This window comes from Syngnathus scovelli, chromosome 16 (genome assembly GCF_024217435.2).
Source record: "Syngnathus scovelli strain Florida chromosome 16, RoL_Ssco_1.2, whole genome shotgun sequence".
In the NCBI taxonomy this organism is placed as follows: domain Eukaryota; kingdom Metazoa; phylum Chordata; class Actinopteri; order Syngnathiformes; family Syngnathidae; genus Syngnathus; species Syngnathus scovelli.
This window is the reverse complement of record NC_090862.1, coordinates 984,526-1,006,098: the sequence shown is the minus strand read 5'-3', so window position 1 is coordinate 1,006,098 and position 21,573 is coordinate 984,526. Positions and strand designations below refer to the sequence as shown.

At 42.0% G+C, this 21,573-nt stretch overlaps 1 protein-coding gene across 1 annotated transcript in view; it reads left to right on the top strand.

Moving 5' to 3' along the window:
* The window catches only part of LOC125983120 (protein phosphatase 1 regulatory subunit 29), a 32,989-nt gene extending 12,146 nt beyond the window's left edge, over positions 1-20,843 (top strand). Inside the window, exons 3-4 of the mRNA XM_049744061.1 lie at positions 12,434-13,010; positions 13,087-20,843. Of these exons, the coding sequence (XP_049600018.1) occupies positions 12,612-13,010; positions 13,087-15,603 (2,916 nt within the window). The 5' untranslated portion in view covers positions 12,434-12,611 and the 3' untranslated portion in view covers positions 15,604-20,843. The remainder of the gene's footprint in view (positions 1-12,433; positions 13,011-13,086) is intronic.
* Positions 20,844-21,573: the final 730 nt, after the last annotated feature.

Below are 21,573 nucleotides of genomic sequence, written 5' to 3'. Positions count from 1 at the left end.
CAAATTGTATTACACAAAGCCTTTCTTGCTGCTTCACCCAAACCCGTTTGGACCTTAAAGGGCTATACTACTCAAGTGAGTACACACAAAGAGGGAAAAATGTCCATGCAACCAAATAACTGTGAACAACAATACCACTAATAGTGACGATGATGACAAAGCACCAGAAATTGGATTGCATTCTTGCACTTTAGGTATTAGACAGTATATGGAGCGCTCAGTACAAGAATGAACGAAAACAATAAATGCACTTTCTTAGTGGCTACAATATTGTTAAAAAAAAATGGCATACTGTAATTACCGATATCATTTCTGGCTTAAATTGGTCGAGATATGTTTGGTTGAAAAAGTTGCATGTGGGAAATCTCTCATACGTGCTTAGGGCAAAATGTTAGCACTATGCGGAAGTCCGACATGATGTCAAAAATTCACAAGTATGAATACGTAAATCATATGAGCCGCATATATGCTATGCTCCACGTCCATATTTGATGGTACAAGCTCGTGTTCAGACTCGGGCCGTGGACTCGTCGTGCGCATTAGACGGAGCACTGACAAGCATCTTCCATTAAGTTTACGACTTCTTCTCTGTACTACAGCTTAGATTTTATCAGGTCACCGTGCCCATCTTGCTTCTTTTGAAATAGCTTGTATTTGTGTTTGGTTATAAAATGATTGCGCTCTTCATCGCAGATGACCCATTTTAATTGTCTTTTCTCAGTAACAAAGCTTTTTTTTTTCACAAATTCCTATCGTTGTAGTGTAAGTAGCATAGCACACGTCATAGTATATGAAATAATAAACACGTTGAGTCTTGGGTGAATTAATGTCTTTTTATTGTCACGCAAGCAAGGTACACGAGGCTTATTGCAAGCGCCGAAACGGCAGCCATCATTATGGCTTGCTTTGCCGGCGCTACGTTTCTATTGTTGTCCTAAATTAGATATTGTTTTGCAATGGCGGTCCATATGCTCACGAGGCTCCCTGCGTGTATCATCCAAGAAATGAAAAAATGGCATCTGCCCACGCAGATAAGATCAAGCGTTATATTGTTTTGTTGGATTCAAATTCCTTTCTTTGTGTTGGTGTGTTGTCCATATTGTTGTCGGCATTCTTTCCGAACTTTTTTCCTTGTTTGTCTTTTTTGGCCACCAAGCACTTCTGGGTATTTCGTCTTATCGCCGTGACGGCGGCGCCATGTCTTGGTCGGCTTTCCATCTGTTTTCTCCATTTTTCTATTCAGCTGCTTGTCGTGTGCGCTACATGACATTTCATTCTGAAAGAATCACTGAGGAATGCACATTTTCTCCCGAGTATATATATTCTCTCCCTTGTATATATTCTCTTTGTCTGACCATCGAGTGATGCGTCGGTAGTTCTAGAGATGTGAATTTAAAAGAAAACCAAAAAATAAAACGCGTTGATTCTAGATATAACTCACTGATTAGCAAAATAGCTCCTCAAAGAAAAAGAAAGTTAATTAGCAGTCAATATTTTCACTCTTGTTGTTGCTAAATTGTCACATGATGAACCAACAGTGTGCGTGTGTGTGTGTATGTGCGCAACAACAGCTTACATTCTTCAATCACACATGATGTTAGGCTTCTTACATCAGACTGTGAGAGCTTTCGCGTGGAAGATAAATGGGTGCTAGATTAGAGAGGAGCACCCGCAATGAAGAGAAGGAGATAAAGTGACTCAAAGACGGCCAGGTGAACCCATCAATTTGGCCTGATTTAGGATTGGAAGTCATAGCAAGGAAGGCATTAGGCCAGACGGAATCAAATGGGAGAGGGGAAAATGGAGAGAAAACTGGAGAGCACTGAGGGAGACGGAGAGCTTGCGTGTGTGCGTGTGCGTGCGTGTGACGCTGGAGGTTGTGAGTGATGGAGTTGTGGAGTGATGATAATTCTTGTGAAGAAGCTCGAGCGTCGGCAAGTCTCATCTCAACACTGATGCCGTCGGGCAGCTGGCATACACAACTACGCGTTAGTCAACACTCCACTGGAGGACATCTCATTGAAATCAAGCATCGTTGCGTCTCAGTGATACGCTTAGAATATGTGTAGGAAAAGTCAAGGCCAAGGTTAAAGTTTTATCTGGTTGCATGATTAGTCTCGCAGGTCTTGATGCTCAATTTCTGTGGAGTGCTTGAATCGCACTTAGTTTTTTTCCCCATTGGTTTTTTTATTCTCTTTTTTTACTGACCCTCACTATGCCTCTATTGTACAGTCAAGCACAGGGAATATGTACGTTCATATTTATGGGGTCACGTGACTCAACTGGCTTTACAAGTAGCTGTTAGCAGAAAGCAAACAATTATTCCAAAAAAAAAAAAAGAATAGACTTGTGCTTGTTTGTGCCCATGTTAATTCCGAAGGTTACTTTCAAATAAAATGTATAACAGAGAATTCATAGCTTAATGCTAACATACGATTCAAAACACAATAGCTAACAATTAGCATCTCTGAGGCAGTAGTGTTAATCTTTAATGATGACAAACAGTGAAGCAACACAATAATTATGCAGCAATAGTCAGAATATATTCTTTATTCTCTGCAAAGAACTACTTGTATTAGTGCTGCACTGAGAAGTCCAGAGAAGGTCTGTTTATGCAAAAATCGCTTGAAGCACCACTTTCATATTGAGGTATAGAACTCTGTGTTCATGATTTTTTATAGTTGAGTTTATTTAGAATCAGTAGAGAATCAATTTATTGGCTAAATTTCATCTTCTGGACGAATCCTATCGAATGTTAGCCACATACAGGATATTGCTTTGCTGTTGTCCAAATATGGTCAATGGAAGCACATTCTTCTTGTGTCACATGAGCTCTAATCTAAAAAATAAATAAAATAAAACTCAAAGTTCCCCCTGAACTACAAACAGAATAAGATATTATGCGGTTCAATCTGGGTGGAAGAAGCAATTTTAATGAGCCACTTGGGGAAAGCTTGGCTGTCAACAATACGATACAAGGAGAAAAGTAATTATACCTCCCGGACATTTTAAGTGAAGCTCATCACCACTGTATGAGACTTTAGCGTCAATGTGTTTTGCTAAGAGAACATGGCGGATATGATTACTTTAAGTTCATCACCTATACGCCGTGTGCACTGGGAAGAATGTCGACAAGGTTGTAAAGGTGCGATATGGTCTTGGAATGATGGAATGCGTCGTCTTTATCTTGTTTCCTCTGTGCATACTATACATCCTCCTCTCGGTCGCCGTTTGTCAGAGGCTGGCTTCCTTTGGATCCTCCCTTTCTAATTACATGTTTAAATCTCTCCTCCATCTCGCTGGCTTCATCTGCCCGTGCTCCCAATCCTCTTTAACGCTGCTCCCCTCTCGTCCACCTGCGCTACCTTTCATCCTCATTTAATCTTTTTCCTCCTTCTTTAGCTTGCTTTAACTCCTTTACCTTTTCACATTTTTTTTTTTTTTTTTTTTTTGTACTTTGGTGTTGCAGCCTCCGAGCTGATGGGGAGAATGTTTTTGACCCGTGACCAAACTGCTTTTCTGGTCTCACTCTGTTGATTATATTTATTCTTTTTGCTGACAGTTTCTTACCACAAACTGCCACAGCTTGTTTAAGCAATCGGGCTAAATTAACATATTGCAACTTAAGCTATGGCAAGAAAAGGAGCGTTAATTTTCCTTCTAGACCTGAATCTCCGTTTGAGGTCAAATAATCTTGAATAGTGCTCTGTTAAGACCACTCTAATGCATCTCAAACGCCGTCGTGTTTCTATTCATCGAGCCATCTAAGCCGGGAAGCTAACCAATTACCCACTTTTCCATCCATTGTATGATATTTCATAATTTCTTCAAGAGCTCTTCTTCTTCTTGCCTGCTTTTTTCCGTTTCTTTCAATCTTTTTATGCCTCGAGCCAGAAGATGACCTAGTTTAACAGTGGAAAAGATTTTTTTTTTGATCCCACCCTTCCATCCACCCCAACAAATGTCAAAACATACAGATAAGGGCTTCACATATTCAATTTGAAGTCCACATGTTACCATGCAAGTACTGCACAAGAATTATTATTCATATTATTTTTGAATCATAAACAAATGAGGCAGTCCTATTCAAGCAGATAGTTAAAATTCAGCGTCACAAGTAAGCCGGCCGGGATGGGTCAGCCAGGAGTCACGCATGCACGCGCGTCATGTGTCAGCATGTGTCACCGAGTTGTCTGAACTAGTGTCGAGCTTCACTTGACCCATGTTGTGATGCGTTGCTGTTTGGAGCCGCGGGCTAGCCAGCGAGGAGCATCCGGGGCCCCAGACAGTCCACTTCACTAATATTATAATACATGACTGTTGACTCATTTTTTTAATGAAGCAAATCAATATGAAGTGGGTGTCATGTAATCATAGCCCCGGGCACGTTTTTGGTGTGCACAATATGTAGATTATTGATCGTGATGTTCAAACGCTGCTGTCAAGTGTAAATTAATTCTGTTTCATTAAAAAAGTACATTAGTAGAGAGAAAATGGGAAGGCAGAATGTGGAGCCTGAATATTCTTTTTGTTATATTCCAATGTTCTGATGTGAAGGTTGTGTTGACAAGAGTTTGAGCAAATCTATGAATAAATGTGTACGAAAAAAAAAAGACATTGAATTCTGTGCACGGAGGACATCATCCATTCAGTATAATGAGGTGAAGTTTCTATTAACCAGCTAAGCCTTCCAGGCTGGATTGAACTAAGCCATCAGAACAAAACGATGTCATCATTTATAATCTACGTCTTCTTTATTGTAATTCCGCCATTGAAGTTGTACCTTAACTTTATGCCTCAGCCCATTCCGGATTTGAATGTTAATCATCCATCCATCCATCCATCCCGTTCAGTTTTTACAGACATAATAAGTGTTATCTTGTGCAAGCCTGCAATTTTAAAACAAAAAAATCTTGGCAGTGGTAATTAGCTGCTTTTGTTCAATCACTGAAGACATGTTTTATTTTAAATGCGGTGGAAAAAGCTTGGATTTGGAGCAAACAATGAGCCACAAACATTGCTTGTTCATTCATTGTCTTAATAGTGTCCCCCCCCAAATGATTCCAGTCCTTGATTGGTCGAGGCGGAACTGATTGTGGCCCAACTCCTCTTCTTTGTTGTCAGAAACTGGATTCAGATCACTGGTCTGTTCCAAAAGGTGTGGAAAAAAATCAAAGTGTCATTGATGAACTCATTTTGTCATTGGGAATTGCAGCATACCACCAAAACTGAGCATGGCCACCTTAGACTTTTGCATTTTTCATTATAGTTCGATTTTATTTAGTTTTCAATTAGGTTTTAGAGCATGTTTATTAGTTTATGGGGTTTTTTTTTTAGTTGTAAAAAAGTAAACTTAAAATCTCAAACAACTACATAAACGTCCTTCTTCTGTGTGGGTGTTCAGCAATTCCAAAAATCTAAAATCAGCTCCTGTATGATATTAATTGAGAAAAAAGAAGCGAAGGGCAATTTCGCTGCAATCATCACTGCAGTCAGTTTCACAAACGGAAGGTGCAATATTATTACTATTTTTTTCCCATCCTTTTAATTTGTATTTAATTTCATTAAGAAAATATGTTTTATTCAGCTTCAGTGGTGGTTACTTGATGACTTTTCATTAACCTCGTCTTTCCCACACTGTGCTTTCTATTCATTTAAAAATGTCCTCTATTACTTTCAGGATAAAAACATTCTTCTGTCTTTGTTCAGTCAGTGCATATTTCATTCCTCCCTTTTTGCCACTACTGCATTTCATGTTTTTTCAGTTTACATGCGTGTTTAAGAAGGAAAAAAATAAATAAAATCGTACTTTTCGAGCTTCCGGCCTTGTTGCTATGACAGAACAATTGAAAGGCGCTAGGCCACTAATGATGAAGACAAACGGGCCGGCCGGCCGCCCGGCCATCGCTTTGATCCAGAGCTCAGCTTCACCCACGGGATCATTTGTGTAGGTCTTTTAAATGTAAAATGATTTGTGTTGTGCACATTCAGACTGAGCAAGCAAGCTTCCAAGTAAGGCTTAAAAGCAGTGTCCTATTAGCTTTTTCGCTCCATGGATGTATTTTATTCATATAACTATATAAATATATGAGAAGATTTGGATCCATTCTAATTGTACAGGTCGTTTTTAAATGATGCGGTTAAATGAAAGACTATTTAAAAATGCATAAACAACTTACCACAAGGAAGTCATGCATACATTTATATGGTAAACGTAAACATGTATGTTTAATAAATATTTCATCGCTCGTATTCACTAGTGTGCGTATTTACTCTGGCTTCAGTAATGCCGATTAATTTCTTTCAAATACAGTTCCCTAACACGCTTAGCGTTGGCTTACAATTATATACGACATCCAATGACTAATTTGTTTTCTGTACATGAGTCTAAACAACGTTTGTTCGCTCGTCTTTCTGTTTGTGTTGTTTCATTTGTAACACAAGTTGTGAATGTAAACGTAAACAACACGCAGTAGTGGGTTTAATTGATAGTACTACAGAAGGCCAACATTATGCACAATATTCACTTGGGTTGGATTAAAAGCAGATCAGCCGACGCAATTTTGAAAGCATTCCCTCGCAGACGTAAATCCCGTCTGATTGGAGCTTTGCAAAAAAAAAAAAAAAAATTCCATTAGCTGCTCCCAGGTTTGTGATGGAAGCGCAAGCCCCAAGCCACTTGGCTGCCTTTCAATTGACGGATCCGGGGAATCTTTTCTTTTTTGAGCAACCTGTCACCAAATCTGAACGACGTTTTAATATCCATTGATCAATACATCAGCACCTTGAATGGATTGATTGAAAAGAAGCCACCTCAGAGTTAACAGAGGGGCTCTGGTTCTTTTAGTTGTAAATCCTCCGGGCTCTTCTCGGTCACGCTTCATTACGTTCCCAAGTCTTCATAATGCAACCAGAAATTAGATAAGATGTCATGCATGAGCAGCTGCAGATGTTGGTATCGGCCAAAAAAGAAACAAACAAAAAAACAGATGCAGAGCCAAGCGGACAAATATGAAGGTACAGAACAAAACATAAGGAGAAAATTATTCCAGCAGTTGTGACAAGAACAATGCAGATGACAAAACATGTAATGCTACTAATTAGCAAGCGTTGAAAACAAAACCTCCCGCTTGCTTGCTTGAGATCATTTGTCATGCAGCGGGTGGACGCATGGTGTGGGGGGAAAAAAAAAAAAGGGAAAACAAAGCAACACCTCACCATCTCTACCACGTTTGCTGCCCCTTTGTTGACTTGTGCTTTTCTGCTCTCATCTTCCTCATTTATTTATATATACATCTTATTTATTCATCTCCTTCTCACGCTAGCCGAGAGATGTGAACCAAGGTGAGCGGCTGAAAATGCAAATTTCTCCTCACAGTGGTGTCATGGAGTCAGACAGTAACTGCAAGAGGGACATCAAATGGGTATATTCAAGCTTGACCGAACTTGGAGACGTAAGCGTTTGTGTAGTACAGCTGCTTTTAGCGCACTTCTGCCCGCCCGCCCGCCCGCTCGACTCTCAGAGGAGCCTCATCTGTCTGCAGCCGTGTTGGTTTCATCGTGTCAAGTGAAAAGGAAAGAGGGCTTTTGCTCACAACCTCAACCTGTCTACACTACACTCCACGCTCTCGGGGGAGCTGGCACGGAACACGGCGGAGTGGAGAGGAACAATAATACAACGGACAGATGGACCGAGTGGATGGAGCTCAGGGAGGGAAAGGAAAGCTGCAGACAAACTGCCGTAAATGGAGGGCCATGACTCGGAGGGAGGAAGGAAAAGTGCACGGGGGGCACCGAGAGGAGAAGAGGAAAGGAAAATGCCCGGCCTGTTAACTTGTGTTTTCAACTACAGGCCTGTAATTGGTAGTTATGTACAATAGACAGGTCTGAAGTGAAAAAATGTGGAAATGGATATATGAACACAAAGGGTGGAGCAACACATGTAGACAAACAGAATCACAATACTCGCAGGCATGTATGCTTTATGAGAAGGGTGAAAATGTGACTATAAAAAACAAAACCAAGAAGAGCCACTTTCATCTTTGTTTACCTGTATGACTTTATTGTACTGCCCCCGGTGGCTGCGGAAGGCGCACCAGATGAAGCGCTCCTTAAATTCCTTCTTGAGGGAAACATATCTTAAGCGAATCTCTCGCCACATATTCTTGGCTGCATTCTCCTCGACTGACATTGACAGACAGCAGTGCAATGTATAATAGCATCTGGCTGTTGCTGGCGGCTTTTCATTGCTTCAACTCTTTTGTAAGTTGGATAAAACCTGTTTGCTTTCCTGTCAATCTCTCCTCACTTTCCCTCCACTGGGTAGCTCCGCTTCATACTCCGTACTGCATTAAGCATTTGATTTTGCTGCCGTAGTGCTGAATCAAATCTGCACACGTGTACAAAGATAAAGTAGTCCTATAATGAATCGTATTGGACCCGTCGCAAATATCAGGATTACCCATGAGTGGACATTACTAAACTCCGAGTGGCACTTACCGAAGAGCCATTCTCGAGGCAAAAAGAAACGACTGAGCCAAATGAGCTGGCTCACTACAAAAGGAAGCTGGAATCCTCATCTTTCTGTAATAGGAACCAGATTAGTCTGTCCTGTTTTATCACGATCCAAATGACCAAGCTCCTTTGGTCAAAACGCCATTCCAATGATCATCCAATCTTTGTGCATGTGCTACTCTTCAGGCAGTTTTTGGTCCTTTGACAAGATGGAGCCAATGAGAGTCAATCGCTACCCTGGAAGAGGGTCACCGGGTGCCGACATCAATCGTAAATACCGTATCAAGTGTCATCGATCAAGCCTACCACCAGGAAATCGCTTAAGAGGCTATTATTAAACATCTTTACCTTGCCAGATCTTTGCTTTGCTTTATGACCTCAAATCCCATTTCTTAATTTGTCTTTTGTTTATTTTCAAATGAATGCAGCGGGGATGCTGGCACTGTTGACGCCTGGGGAAATGTCACAGCCGTATTTAAAAAGCCACAAAGGAAAGCTCAGTCGTTTCTGAAGGACCTATAGGATGTATTTACATCTTTTCAAAAGACAAACACATTTTAAATGCTGCTTATTAATTAAAGAGTTCAATTATGCTCTGAATTGTTTTTGTCAGGAGGCTCGTAAAAACCAAGCAACAGCACACAAACCTGCCACGTTCTCCCTAATTTACATTTCTTGTGAATATATTGCGCAATTTATGTCATCATCTACGCCAGGATAATATATGCAGTTTGTTGCTACTTAATGAGTATTTATGTTCCTCTTTCTGAATTTCTGATAAGGTAACACACTCCTGCTTAAAAATAAAAACAATAGTGTGATGGTGATTTCATTGGAAAGATGCAAATTTGCTGTTGAAGGCACTCAAATCTCCTTTTGTTTGGCCGTGGCATTTTGACAAGCACATCCAATTTGATTCTCGCTTGACACGACTCAAGGTGACGGGATTCTATACGCGGCTAACGACAAGATGGCTGCTATAAATACATTTCGCATTTGGGCTGATGGCGGCTGGAGCAAATACAGTATATGGACACGTTCCAATTTTCAACACCTGTCACAGTCAATTTCCGAGGGACCTCATTATTATGCGGGGAGGAGAATGTCATCATTGAGGCTAATGAAACGGAAGGCAAGCTCTGATTTGATGTGAATGCCAACAACGTTGGATATCATTAGCAGTACTCCTAATTGGCGATGCTAATTATACGATATGCGTGACGATCAATAAAAGGGTTGACGCGTGGGGCTGGAATGAGAACTCTTATTCATGCATGTAGAAATGAGATTCAGTAGATGCTCTGGATTTAACAACATCCAAAAAACATTCATTGTTGTTCGTATCAAAATATTTGAAAATACTGTAGTGGTATTCTGAGCAGACACTTTGTTAAAATAACAAGCCAGTGGAATTTGTTGAGCACAAATTCATTGTGAGCTCCGCTTTAATTAGCAGATGCATAACACTTTGATTTTGGACCTGGCTCGCCCTAATGTTTACACTTACATCAAGCCGATGCTGTAATTGCAAGAGGATGCTTAAATAGTCATTAAATAACTTAACCTCCAACTCTGCAAAGTAATCTCTTCTGGGCAGAACAAAATAGGCTTGCTACTAAAGTCAAAGTCTGCTTTATTTATTTAAAGCTCACAATTTGGAAAGTTTCAAAGATGTGACGGATATCACAACAGGACTTTTTTTGGCCCTTTCTATCGGAGAGGCGTAAACCGAGATAGCAGCGATGGTGAGTGAAGATTGATGGCTGATTAAGTTGGCGAGTACTTTTTGTACATCAATCTGACAGTTACAAGTGTGAACATTTGCCGCTGATTGTTGTCGCCGGGCCTATGAAGGTTTGAAAAGAAAAAACAAAATGGTGGAGAAGAGGATGGAATCGTGCCAGCGTGCTACCCTTCTGTACCATCTGTTCATCTCATCCAAGATTTTAACCACTTTGGCAACACTGACCTGCTTCGATTCCATGACTGGGAGCTCACTAAGCAGAGAAACAAAATTGTGCATGGTTTGGAAAAACTTGCCATTTTTTTTTTGCCTACTTTTACATCTTTTATGACACTCGTACTGGATCAATGTTATTTCCCAGGTGGTGTCAATGGCCCATATTCTAAATGATGCAATCGGCACTTGCATGTGGTGGTGCTTCCTGCCTCCCTCCCTCCCTCCCTCCCTCCCTCCCTCCCTCCCTCCCTCCCTCCCTCCCTCCCTCCCTCCCTCCCTTTTCAGTATGTGGGGCAGCAAATGAGATCATGCCTCAAATAAATCTCACATCATTAAAATGGTGGACTGTGTCCAAATTTACACCTGCTGTGTGGAGAAATGCTGCTTAAGTATGTTAATGACTTTTGATTTTGGATTTTTTTTTTTTTTGTAAAATGGTATTCTGACTGTTCAGAATCTTGCCATTATTTGTTCCTCCAATTTCCTCCAGTTTGCTAGTGAAAACACAGGAAGATGAGCACCTCAAGGGAGCGTGGACCGGAATAGACATGAAGGAGTTCAATTCTCTGTTGCGTCAGATATTGGAGCTTACAGAAGAAAGAGAAAAAAAAAGTTTTGCACTCTGTTCCACAGCATGAAAGACACAGGGGCTATTTGATGTGTGATAAAGGAAATTAACTGGACGGTAAAAGACGGATGTGCCATGAAAGTGATGGAACATGAAAGTATGTTAGAGGAAGCACATGTAAAGGCTTTATTTGAGGAGATGGCCATCCATATATGTCGGATGAGTCCATTCAAGCAGCAAGTGGGCAATTTATATCATGATGCAACAGGCTGCTAATCCTCTACTTATGTAAACACTTGACTGCTATTCAAATGAAATGCAGATGGGGACAGAGAGAGAGAGAGACAGAGAGCGAGAGCTCATCATTCGCCAGGAAACAAAGAATGTCTGAGTGGAGACGATACGCGCTCCTTTTTTTGGGGAAGGATTCTTGAGTCCTTTGCTCTGTGGCCTGAGGTGGAATTGGCAGGAGAACGTGTCGATGCCAAACAAAGCTGAAATGACCTCATTGCGTTCAATGTGAACAGGAAGGGGAGGGGGTGAGCACGGATGCTGTGAAAGCTCATCATTGTGTCGCAGATTCATGCATTCGAAATGTGCTCGAAAATGTCATTAGGGTTATTGCATTCTTCTGAATAACTTCAAGGCTTAAGCATTTGTCAGCTGCAAAAAAATCAATGACTGAACCGTTTTGGGTCTTATTAATAGCTAAAAGGCTGTGGGGTCATTTTTCTTCCGATTCAAAGTAACAAAAAGTGCATACTGATGTGTGTGGTTAAGTCTCACTGATAGTCCAAATAAAATGCTTTAAATCTCAGGCGACCACATGCCGAAAACATGCAGGTTAGGTTCACTGCTAATGCTAGATACTTTTGAATGGAGATCAGATTCGGAAATCGGACAGTCTATACATAGCGTAAAGAAGATTCAAATAATTTATGGGGAAACCAATTATGCACCGCAAATATTTGATGTTTAGTAGTTTTTGGCTTGAAAAGGAAGCCGAGGCCCACGTAGCAGCAGATCAGTGTGCTGAATGAAAATAGTCTCTCAACTTCATTGATTCCAATTGTCTTTCATGTGCGGCTTTGCTAAGTGAGGGAGAACGGATGGAGCGGAATTTTCAAAACTCCATCAAAGTGTAAGGAGAGGATTTTATGCAGCCAACGTTGAATTGTCTCAGCGCATATGTAGTGTACTGATCAAAATGATATCAATCGAGACTAATCACATTCATTGCGTTCATTTCAAGGTACTTGCATGGAAATAAACCCACATAACCTTCCTTTATTCAGCCGATGCAATTTTGATGAAAATCCTTTTAAATGAAGCCTTGAATAATAAATGTCCTTTATATAAAATATGTACTTTTTGTCATCTTTTCCCTACAGATCCGAGGTCCTGAGAGAGCATGAAGACAAGCTGCTCCGACTCCCCCGGCTGCAGCCTAACAAGATATGACGTAACCCGGGTGACCTGCTAATCAAGCATGAGAGCCCCAAAGCTGTGACTGAAAGGCCCTTTTGGAGACGGACACCATCGCTACTTTCTTGTCTCGCCCTCCTCTCTATGTGCCTGCCCCTGCATTCCTCCCCCTGTTTACAAAAAACATCTTCTTTCATCTCCATCATGGAGAGTCTTTCCAGCAAGTCGGCTTTCATTGTTATTCTCTCCGCCCTCCTAATTGCCAGCCGCTTCCCCGGCACGGTCAACGGGGACTGCTGGCTCATCGAAGGGGACAAAGGTTACGTGTGGCTGGCGATCTGTAGTCAGAACCAGCCGCCGTACGAGACCATTCCGCAGCACATCAACAACACGGTTCATGACTTGAGACTCAATGAGAACAAGCTGAAAGCGGTGCACTTCAACTCCATGTACCGCTTTACCAACCTCACGGACCTCAATCTTACCAAGAATGAAATCAGCTACATCGAAGACGGAGCCTTTTCGGGGCAAGCTAACCTACAGGTGGGTTCCACGCCACGAAAGACAACATATACGGTCGTCATATTTTGGTGCTTATATCTGATTTGGTGCTCCTCAGGTTCTTCAACTGGGCTACAACAAGCTGACCAACCTGACAGAGGGTATGATGAGAGGCCTGGGCCGCATGCAATGTCTTTTCCTCCAACACAACCTGATCGAGGTGATCGCCAGCAATGCGTTGTGGGAGTGCCCCAGCCTCAGCAGCATCGATCTGTCGTCTAACAAACTGGCCCGTATCGATCCGTCGACGTTCACCGTTCTCAACCGCCTCATGGTGTGCGAACTGGCCGCCAATCCGTTCCATTGCGGCTGCGATCTTTATAGTTTCCTCACCTGGCTGGAATCGTTCAACAACGTCACCCACACCTACGATCGACTCCAGTGCGAGACGCCCAGGGAGATGTTCGGATTTCCCCTACTGAGCCCCATCGCCGCCGGTCACGCCGGTCGAAACGCCAAAAACATTTTATCCTCTCACTGCATAGGCGGAGTGATGACGTCCCTTCCGCCAGACCCCGATGGTCCGTCTGGAATGGGTCCGGAGATGTTTGGACCTTACCACCAACCCAACGCTTCCACGTCCACAGAAAACAATTTCATTCCCAGCATCAAGCTCCATCAGGTGTCCTTGTCCTCAGCCTCACTCATCGTCCAGATTCCGAGGCCGTTCAGCAAAATGTACATCCTGACCCAATACAACCACACTTATGTCTCTGATGTTATGACTCTGAAGAACAAGAAGGAGATGATCACCCTCAACAAGCTCAAAGCGCACACCAATTACACCTTCTGCGTGGCCTCCATCCGGAACTCCCAGCGATATAACCACACGTGCCTCCAATTTTCCACCCGTTCTCAAAATCCAAACCACATTCTCCCCACACCGTCAACCACCACACACTACATCATGACCATTGTGGGTTGTCTATTCGGCATGCTCATAGTTTTGGGCTTTGTCTATTACTGTTTACGAAAGAAACGCATGCACGACGAGAAAAAGAAGTCCATCTGCGTCAAGAAGACGATACTGGAAATGCGTTACGGACCCGAGGTGGCGGCGGCAGTTGCCAACGATCCAGCGGCGGTCCACAAGCTTCAGGAACACTCCAGAGAGCAACACCAATATCACCACCACCACCACCACGGGGGCAAGCTTCCCATGTCCACGTCCTCGAGCTCTGGAATGCTTCACTCGGCTAACACCAGTTCCTCCAGACTGTCCTCTATTCCGCAAGTCGAAAAAATGGCTACTGCCTTCTCGGAGGCCATGACGGGTAAAGGAAACTACATGGACATCAGAAGCGGAGGGGCCGGAATGGAGAGGCACGGCGGAGATAGCGGCCACGGAGCTATGAGAGGGGAAGAGCTAAGGGACGACGATGGCACCGAAGTCGGGGATGACTCGGACGACGGCCACGGCTCGGCGTCGGAGATCTCGACAATCGCCATGGAGGTGGACAAAGTCAATCAGATTATAAACAACTGCATCGATGCGCTCAAACTGGATGCGGCGGCCGTCGCGGCTTCGGGCTCCTCTCCCAATTCCATGCCGTCCTCCAACCCGACCTCCCCTCCCCCAAACAGCACGGCCGCTCTTACTCGTGGTTTAATAACTCTTTCTCAAGGGATGACTGAATCATGCCAAGTGAACAAAATTCCACCTCCGCCCCCGCTCCCTGCTTTGAATACCCCACTTTCCGAGCGCCCGGGGATCAGCGGCGGTGGGTTCGTTGTTAGCCCCCCCTACAGGCCGCCTCCGCCGGCCAATGCCGTCCGCCCCATTCAGCGGCAAATGAGCGCGGATGCAGCTGTGGTGATTGTAAACGCCGTCAAGAAACAGAGCAGCACCGCCTCTTGCGGATCTGTGGGACGCGATCGGGACCGCGGAGGACTCGATCGGGACCGCGGAGGACTCGATCGGGACCGCGGAGGGGCTCGCGTCTACAGCCTGGATGTTCCCGAGCCGAGGAGTCCGGATGGCTGCAATCAACAACAACAACAGTACCAAGAGCGTGCCAGTCCTGTGGGCTGTGGGGAACCCCTGGAAAGACTGCCGTTAGTGGGGAGTATGAGCTGCACCGGAGGGGGTGGCGGTGGTTGCGACAGTGGTGGTGTTGGTGGCCAACATCAAGAAAACCAAAATCCGCACCATTACCATCAACAGCAACAGCAGCAGCAGCAGTTGGAGGTGCAGCAAGACTACCATTGCTCAGAGCACCGCCACTCCGTCCCAGCTCTGTACTACGATGGCTCCCATCAGGGTTCCCCAGCCCAGAGGGTTTCCTTCCTAAAGCCGCTGTCCCGCTCCCGTAAGGATGCCGCCTCCTACTCCCAGCTTTCGCCAGCTCGCCACCATTCCAGTTACTCTGGCTACTCTTCCAGTCCCGAGTACTCCTCAGAGAACACACTGAGGATCTGGGAGCGCTTTCGTCCTTACCGTAAAGGCCAGCGTGACGAGGCCTGCTACGTGACGGCCGGTAACGCCCTTCGGAAAAAGGTGCAATTCGCCAAAGGCGAGGACCTCCATGACATCCTGGATTACTGGAAGGGGGTGTCGGCGCAGCAGAAGCTTTGACTTGGGGAGCGCTAAGAAGCATTGTGAGTGGGGGCGGGGGAAAAAAAAAAAAAGCTTCTTTACGTCTGCTTCTGAGCTGGAGAAACTTCTTAAAGGGAAGGAACGTGTTGGACACAGTTTGCCTTTTATTTTTCTTGGCATGCTCAAGTGTATAGAGTATTGTGCGCCCAGCACAGACTGTGCCTGGGATCCCAGAGATAATAACTCACTCCAGTCTTTTATTTTACACTTTCATTGTAGCACCATTTCTGGATTCTTCTTACAAGTGCAGGTTTTGTTTCTGGTCACAGGAAACAAAAGCCGACTGTGCAGTCTGCTAATACTCATGCGGTGGGTCACATTTGGTGATCTTTTAGACAGTACTTACACAGTGCCATGTTTTTAGAACCCATCAGAGCTTAATGTGATATTTTGATGGCTCGTTTGGAGTCGAGCACATGTGAAGCAAATGGCGGCGCCCTTTCGTCACCACGGGGCAGATGTATTGACATTAGAACGGCGGCCTCCGCGCAGGAAAAAGTCAAATGAATGCCAACGCAAAGAGGAACATTCATCAAAACATCAACAGATCATTGTCGGAAACGTGGTGGTTCACCACATGTGGTCTGACGAACGAAATTTCATGCTCCTATCAATGACAATGAATTTGAAGGAAGTCCAATTCAATTCAATTCAATTCCATCAAACTTTACAAAACACATTCCAAAGCCTTTCATATTCAAATTGAACCAATAAGAAAAGTGATAGGTCCTCATTTCAATTTACTGCCAACATTGTGGTTCTTTTTCATTTTTTGCTATGACGGGCGGGCGGGCGTGTTGGCTTGCACCTTATGGCTTCAGTGCGTGCGTGCGTGCGTGTGTGTCGTGCGTGCACAGTGGTCAGTGTAAGCGGGTGTCGGCATGCCTTGTCAGATTTCATGGCCAGATTGATTTCAATGAATCCTTGTGAATATCCTGTTTAACAAATGTAGAATTCCTTCCATATGATAAAACAACAGCAGTATTTTCCAGACATTATGGACATCTGGACTCCATATAATATCTAAAGTAGCCCTGTGCCTCTCGCTACGACGTCCACGATTTCTTTTTTGTACTTTTTTCTTCATTCCATCGCAACAATCTGATTGGGGTCTCCAATCTGCCTACCTAAACCGCTGTGAAACATTATTATTATTTTCCTTTTTCTACCCTCAAATGTGAAAACTGAAGTGATCCTTGGCTCGCGTTTGTATTTAGGGCTATACTTAAAACAAATATGTTCCAGAGGCATTTCTAAATTCAGGTCTTTCTAGACAAATTTATCATGTTGATTGTATGTAGGAGTTGTAAGGGACGGACGGACGGACGATGCTTGGGATAGCTTTAACTGTGAGCATAAGTGGAAAGCAAATTATTATTTTTTTTATCCTTTTTGGTGTACGGTCTCTCAATTTGGTTATGAGCTAATTTTCTGGCATATTTCTTTAATCTGTTGTCAAAATGAATAGTAGGATTTTGGAATGCAGTATTAATAGGAGGGCCGTTCCCAGTTAGCAGATTTTGCTTTGAATGAATTTTCAATTTCATCGCTTCCACCATTTGTTTTTTGTTGTGATTATCAAGGGTATGGAAGGACTCGTCATAATTTGTGTGTTAGCTGAAACATTTGACTTGTTTTTGCCTAATGTGCTTTATTTGGTAAAACAAAACAAAAATCAATCGGTTGTTATTTTTAATACATTAGAATCTCTTTCTGAAAGTTTTTGAGTGGAATTCAAGTCTTTGGATGGGTCCTAATATTCTATCAAACGTCTCCAAAATTCTCCTGACAACATGCTTCTTTTTTTTTTCATCTGTCGCTGAATTAGCCACACCTCCTTATTGCACATGATGGAAGTTATCCACTTGGGGATCTTCTACAATGTGAAAAAGTTGCCAAGTTACTGTGATTCAAAGTCAATGTTTTGCATTTACATGAAGGACTTTTGTGTTTTAATCAAACAGATGTGTCCCTCTGCTCAATCAATTCCACATTTAAAGATTTGACTTTTCATTTTGAATGATTTTGCCATACTTACCAGTGAGCGCTTCTGACACTGTCAGCGAGATTGTTTTTCCATCAGTGAACTAACTCCTGGCATAAATCATAAAACCCAAATTGATTCGTTTCTTTGGCTAATTAGTTTTTGATGCGTTGTATTTGAAGACAAGGGAATGACTTAGCCGTTCATGCACAATCACTTTCTTAATTATAAGTCTAAAACGATTGCTTATAAGTAATGAAATCATTTTGCATCATATTGAATCACCAAAAACATTCCAGGCAAGATTATTACAAACAAAAAATGATTTTTGTGAACTGGATTTTTTTATTGCTTGTATTATTTATTATTATTCTTAGCCTTCCTATGCCATTCTGGCTCCTCAACAGTGAGTCAGAATGAGTCACACAAAATAAAGAGAAACATTTTATTGAAAGACAATTCTAATGAGAAAGGTCTTTGGCACAATGAAGGCACACACATGGCGAATATACAATAATGTGGAAATTTCAACATTCACCCCAACTGACCTCGTTAGATTTTGAAGAGAAGCAAGTAAGCTTGGTCTGGCTAGCGAATGCCCGCTTTAAATAAATCAAAAGCAGCCCATCTGGAAAGCCTTAAAAAAGGGTTTTACTTTGCTTTTAACGCTAAAGCAGAAATTAATTAGGCCTGACAGCAAATGATTTCATCTTCCTTTCCCTTTTTATGAAACTATCTCTTAGGGCTGGATAGTTCACTGCATTTCAGTCAAATGCAAGTCTTTTTTTTTTTTTTTTTTTTTTGCTACGTTGCTCTGAAGTTGTGCTTCCAAGTCCCGACAAATGGCTTTACTGATTTCTTGGTCACTCTTCACATTTTACAGTGAAAACACTTCCCACACGTCCTCTCAATTTGCCAAGCACTTTATGCTGGAGAAAAGAAAAAAAAATATATATATATAGTATATAAGGTAGAGTTGAACAGGCTACTCAATGTGCCATCATTTAAAAAAATGTGTGCCATGGTCATGGCCTCAAATGTGCACCAAAATTCCAAATTGAATTTCCAAATCTTTACAGGAGTGCCCACGCCAAATGTTTGTCACGATTCAAAAATAGATTCTATTTGGTGAAAACATCCATGTACAGTATTTGTATTTTGGCTTTGGTTTCCAAAGAACAAAATGACTTCAAGAATCTGTGAATTATGTTATTTTGTACACACATAAAAAAAAAATCTATGTAAAAATGCTTCTATGGATGTTTTATACTCAGCCTGAGCTCTTGGTACACTGTCTGTGTGTTTATTTTTTATTGTTTATTTTTTTAAAATGTATTTCTGATCTGCAATTTCTTTTTATCTTATGTGAGGGTGCTGAGACTTTATTACATGCGGTGATATACGTTATAACAAATTAAAAGCAGAGGAAGATTATAATAGTATGCTACGTAAAAGAAAGTTGTATATTTGCATGATTCTCTGTCATTTTGGTGACAAAAAAAATGTATATTGTTGTGTACAATGAGTGGACATACAATGAAACAAAAATTATAGGGGCTCTACGTATAAGCATTTTTTTTTAGCTTTTTTAAAATTCTGTGTAACTTGATATTTACATTGCTACTTTTTACGCAAAAACGTCTGAACATGTTGAGAAACTATCCCTTCACATTGAAAAGTTGTAACTCTTTATTTAACATGGATTGCTTTGATAATCCTCATCTGGTTCTAATTTGCTCATTGAAGAATTTTCTGTATCAAAGTTCCCGAATATGTTCAATGGCCACTTGATGGAAATCACCCATAATATTAAATATATTATTATTATTATTGTTATCAACTGCTGTAGATGCTGCTCACTGGTATGTTGCCCCCCCCCCCCCCCCCCCCAAACTTATTTTCTTGAGAATAGCAGCATACAAAAATAGACATTCTCACTGGTGCTATTTTTAGAATAGGCCCACAGGCTACCCATGTGGGGCTACGTGATGCCTGCTAGGCAAAAAGAGACAAAAAGGGGGAAAAAATATTGCTCTAGAGAGAAAAAATAATCGTATAGTTTATAGTGACTTTTTTTCCAAAATCCCCGAGGTAAGACACAATACAAGCATAGAGGAAAAAGGGAAGTCACAAACTCAAATGTGTTTTACAGAAAAGTATAAATAAGCGAGACGACAGTATGAGATAAGAGACAAATTGGATTAAATACTGAGTGATTTGCTCTTCCACCAATGTGGTCTCATTAGTGCGCCATTGCTTTTCTGTCTACGATCTCGCCTTTGCACAATACAGCAGTCATCTTTGTTGCAAACCATAAAATGAATATTTATTAACGCGCAATATATCAACGAAACAACGGCAACAGTCTGGCTTTTTTGCAATGTTAATCACGTAACATTTTAGGACAAATTCCATCGCCTTGATGTATTGGTTATTGAATTGGTGCCATTGCTAGTTTGATGCAATCCAATTGGCCTTTCCTCCCTCCCTCCCTCCCTCCCTCCCTCCCTCCCTCCCTCCCTCCCTCCCTCCCTCGCCTTGTTTGAGATGCGGCTCCGCCACGCACGCACGGCTACTCCACTTGTCAATGTGGCCATTTAGCATCTGGCATCCAATTTATGGAGTCGTGTTTTAATTGGATGGGATTGCACCGTAATCACATGAGCCAGACGTTTATTAGTGCTCTGGGCCCAATTCTGCGAGTCAGAAATGACATTTCTTTAACCTCCAGAGTAGTGCAACTTATTAAAAGGTCCCCGCTGGACTGAGAGCAGATGACAGTAAGCAACTCTGCGGATTAATTCTGCTTTTTTATGATCCCAGATTGCCGGGGATGGATTCTTTATCCTGAACTCATAATCCTACATAGAATATAAATTGAAAAAACAATTCTGGACTCGTAAAGGAAATCAAACTATGGAATTGTTGGGTGTGTGAGCCGTCAAGTGGCCCTGACAGATTTTGCAAAAGCCTCTTTTGTTCATCTTTTCTAAATTTATGAAGCTAGAGGGGGCTGTCAATGCATCATTTCATTAAACGTTATTTTTACTTAAATGTGTTATTTATGAGGCTCACAAAAAAAAACAAAAAAAAAGTTTAAATGGTGGTACTTGGAAAATAAAATGTGCTTTTTGCTTTGACGTATTATTCGTTGCTGGTATTGACATGTTCCCTTTGCAATTTCTGTACAAAAGATCTATTTCTATATTTGCAATAAATTTGTAATTAAAATCAATGTTTGGAGTTTTTCTGCCGATTATTAATTAATAAGATTTGTAATTGCGAGATTATATGAGCCGCTTCACATTGGGTGCCATATTGTGGGTGAGTATTTATTGTTAAATATTATCCATATGGTGCTTAACTTGCTTGTTTTTTTTCAATGTGGCAGTTATGATGCATGACGATTGGCCTTCAGCCGTTCTCTCCCGCACTTGCCTTTTCTACGCGCCGTAAGGTAAGCTCACAATTTATTGTTTGGTGTTTAACTTACTGTTAGACTTTTATGACAATGTCAAAATGTTTCATTGCCTCGGTTATTTATACACTTCCAGCTTTTATTTATTCATTACTTTGCCCTCGGAATAGAGTGAAACAGTTTGGGTTGATGTGTTGTTCCATTAAGTGTTGATATTTGATGCTCTTATGTATGTCATTGCAAGAGTGCAGGTTTGTGGCATGCTCAGAGATTCATGGAAGAACAAAAAAAAAGTCCCTTTCCAGCAAAATCCGACTAAATTCTTGTGAGAGCAGGCTTCCTGATGCTATGCAATTCAATTATTCATGCTCCAAGGGTTTCAACTCCTTGTAAAGTGACAGATTGGTGGATTTGACTCCCCAACACACACTGGCGCACACACACACACACACAGACACAGGCCGGCTATTTTGACTCTGGGTAAAAACGTTTTCGTGTTCACGACGCTATTCCTGCAGCCCGTTTGGGTATTCAAGGACTAAATATG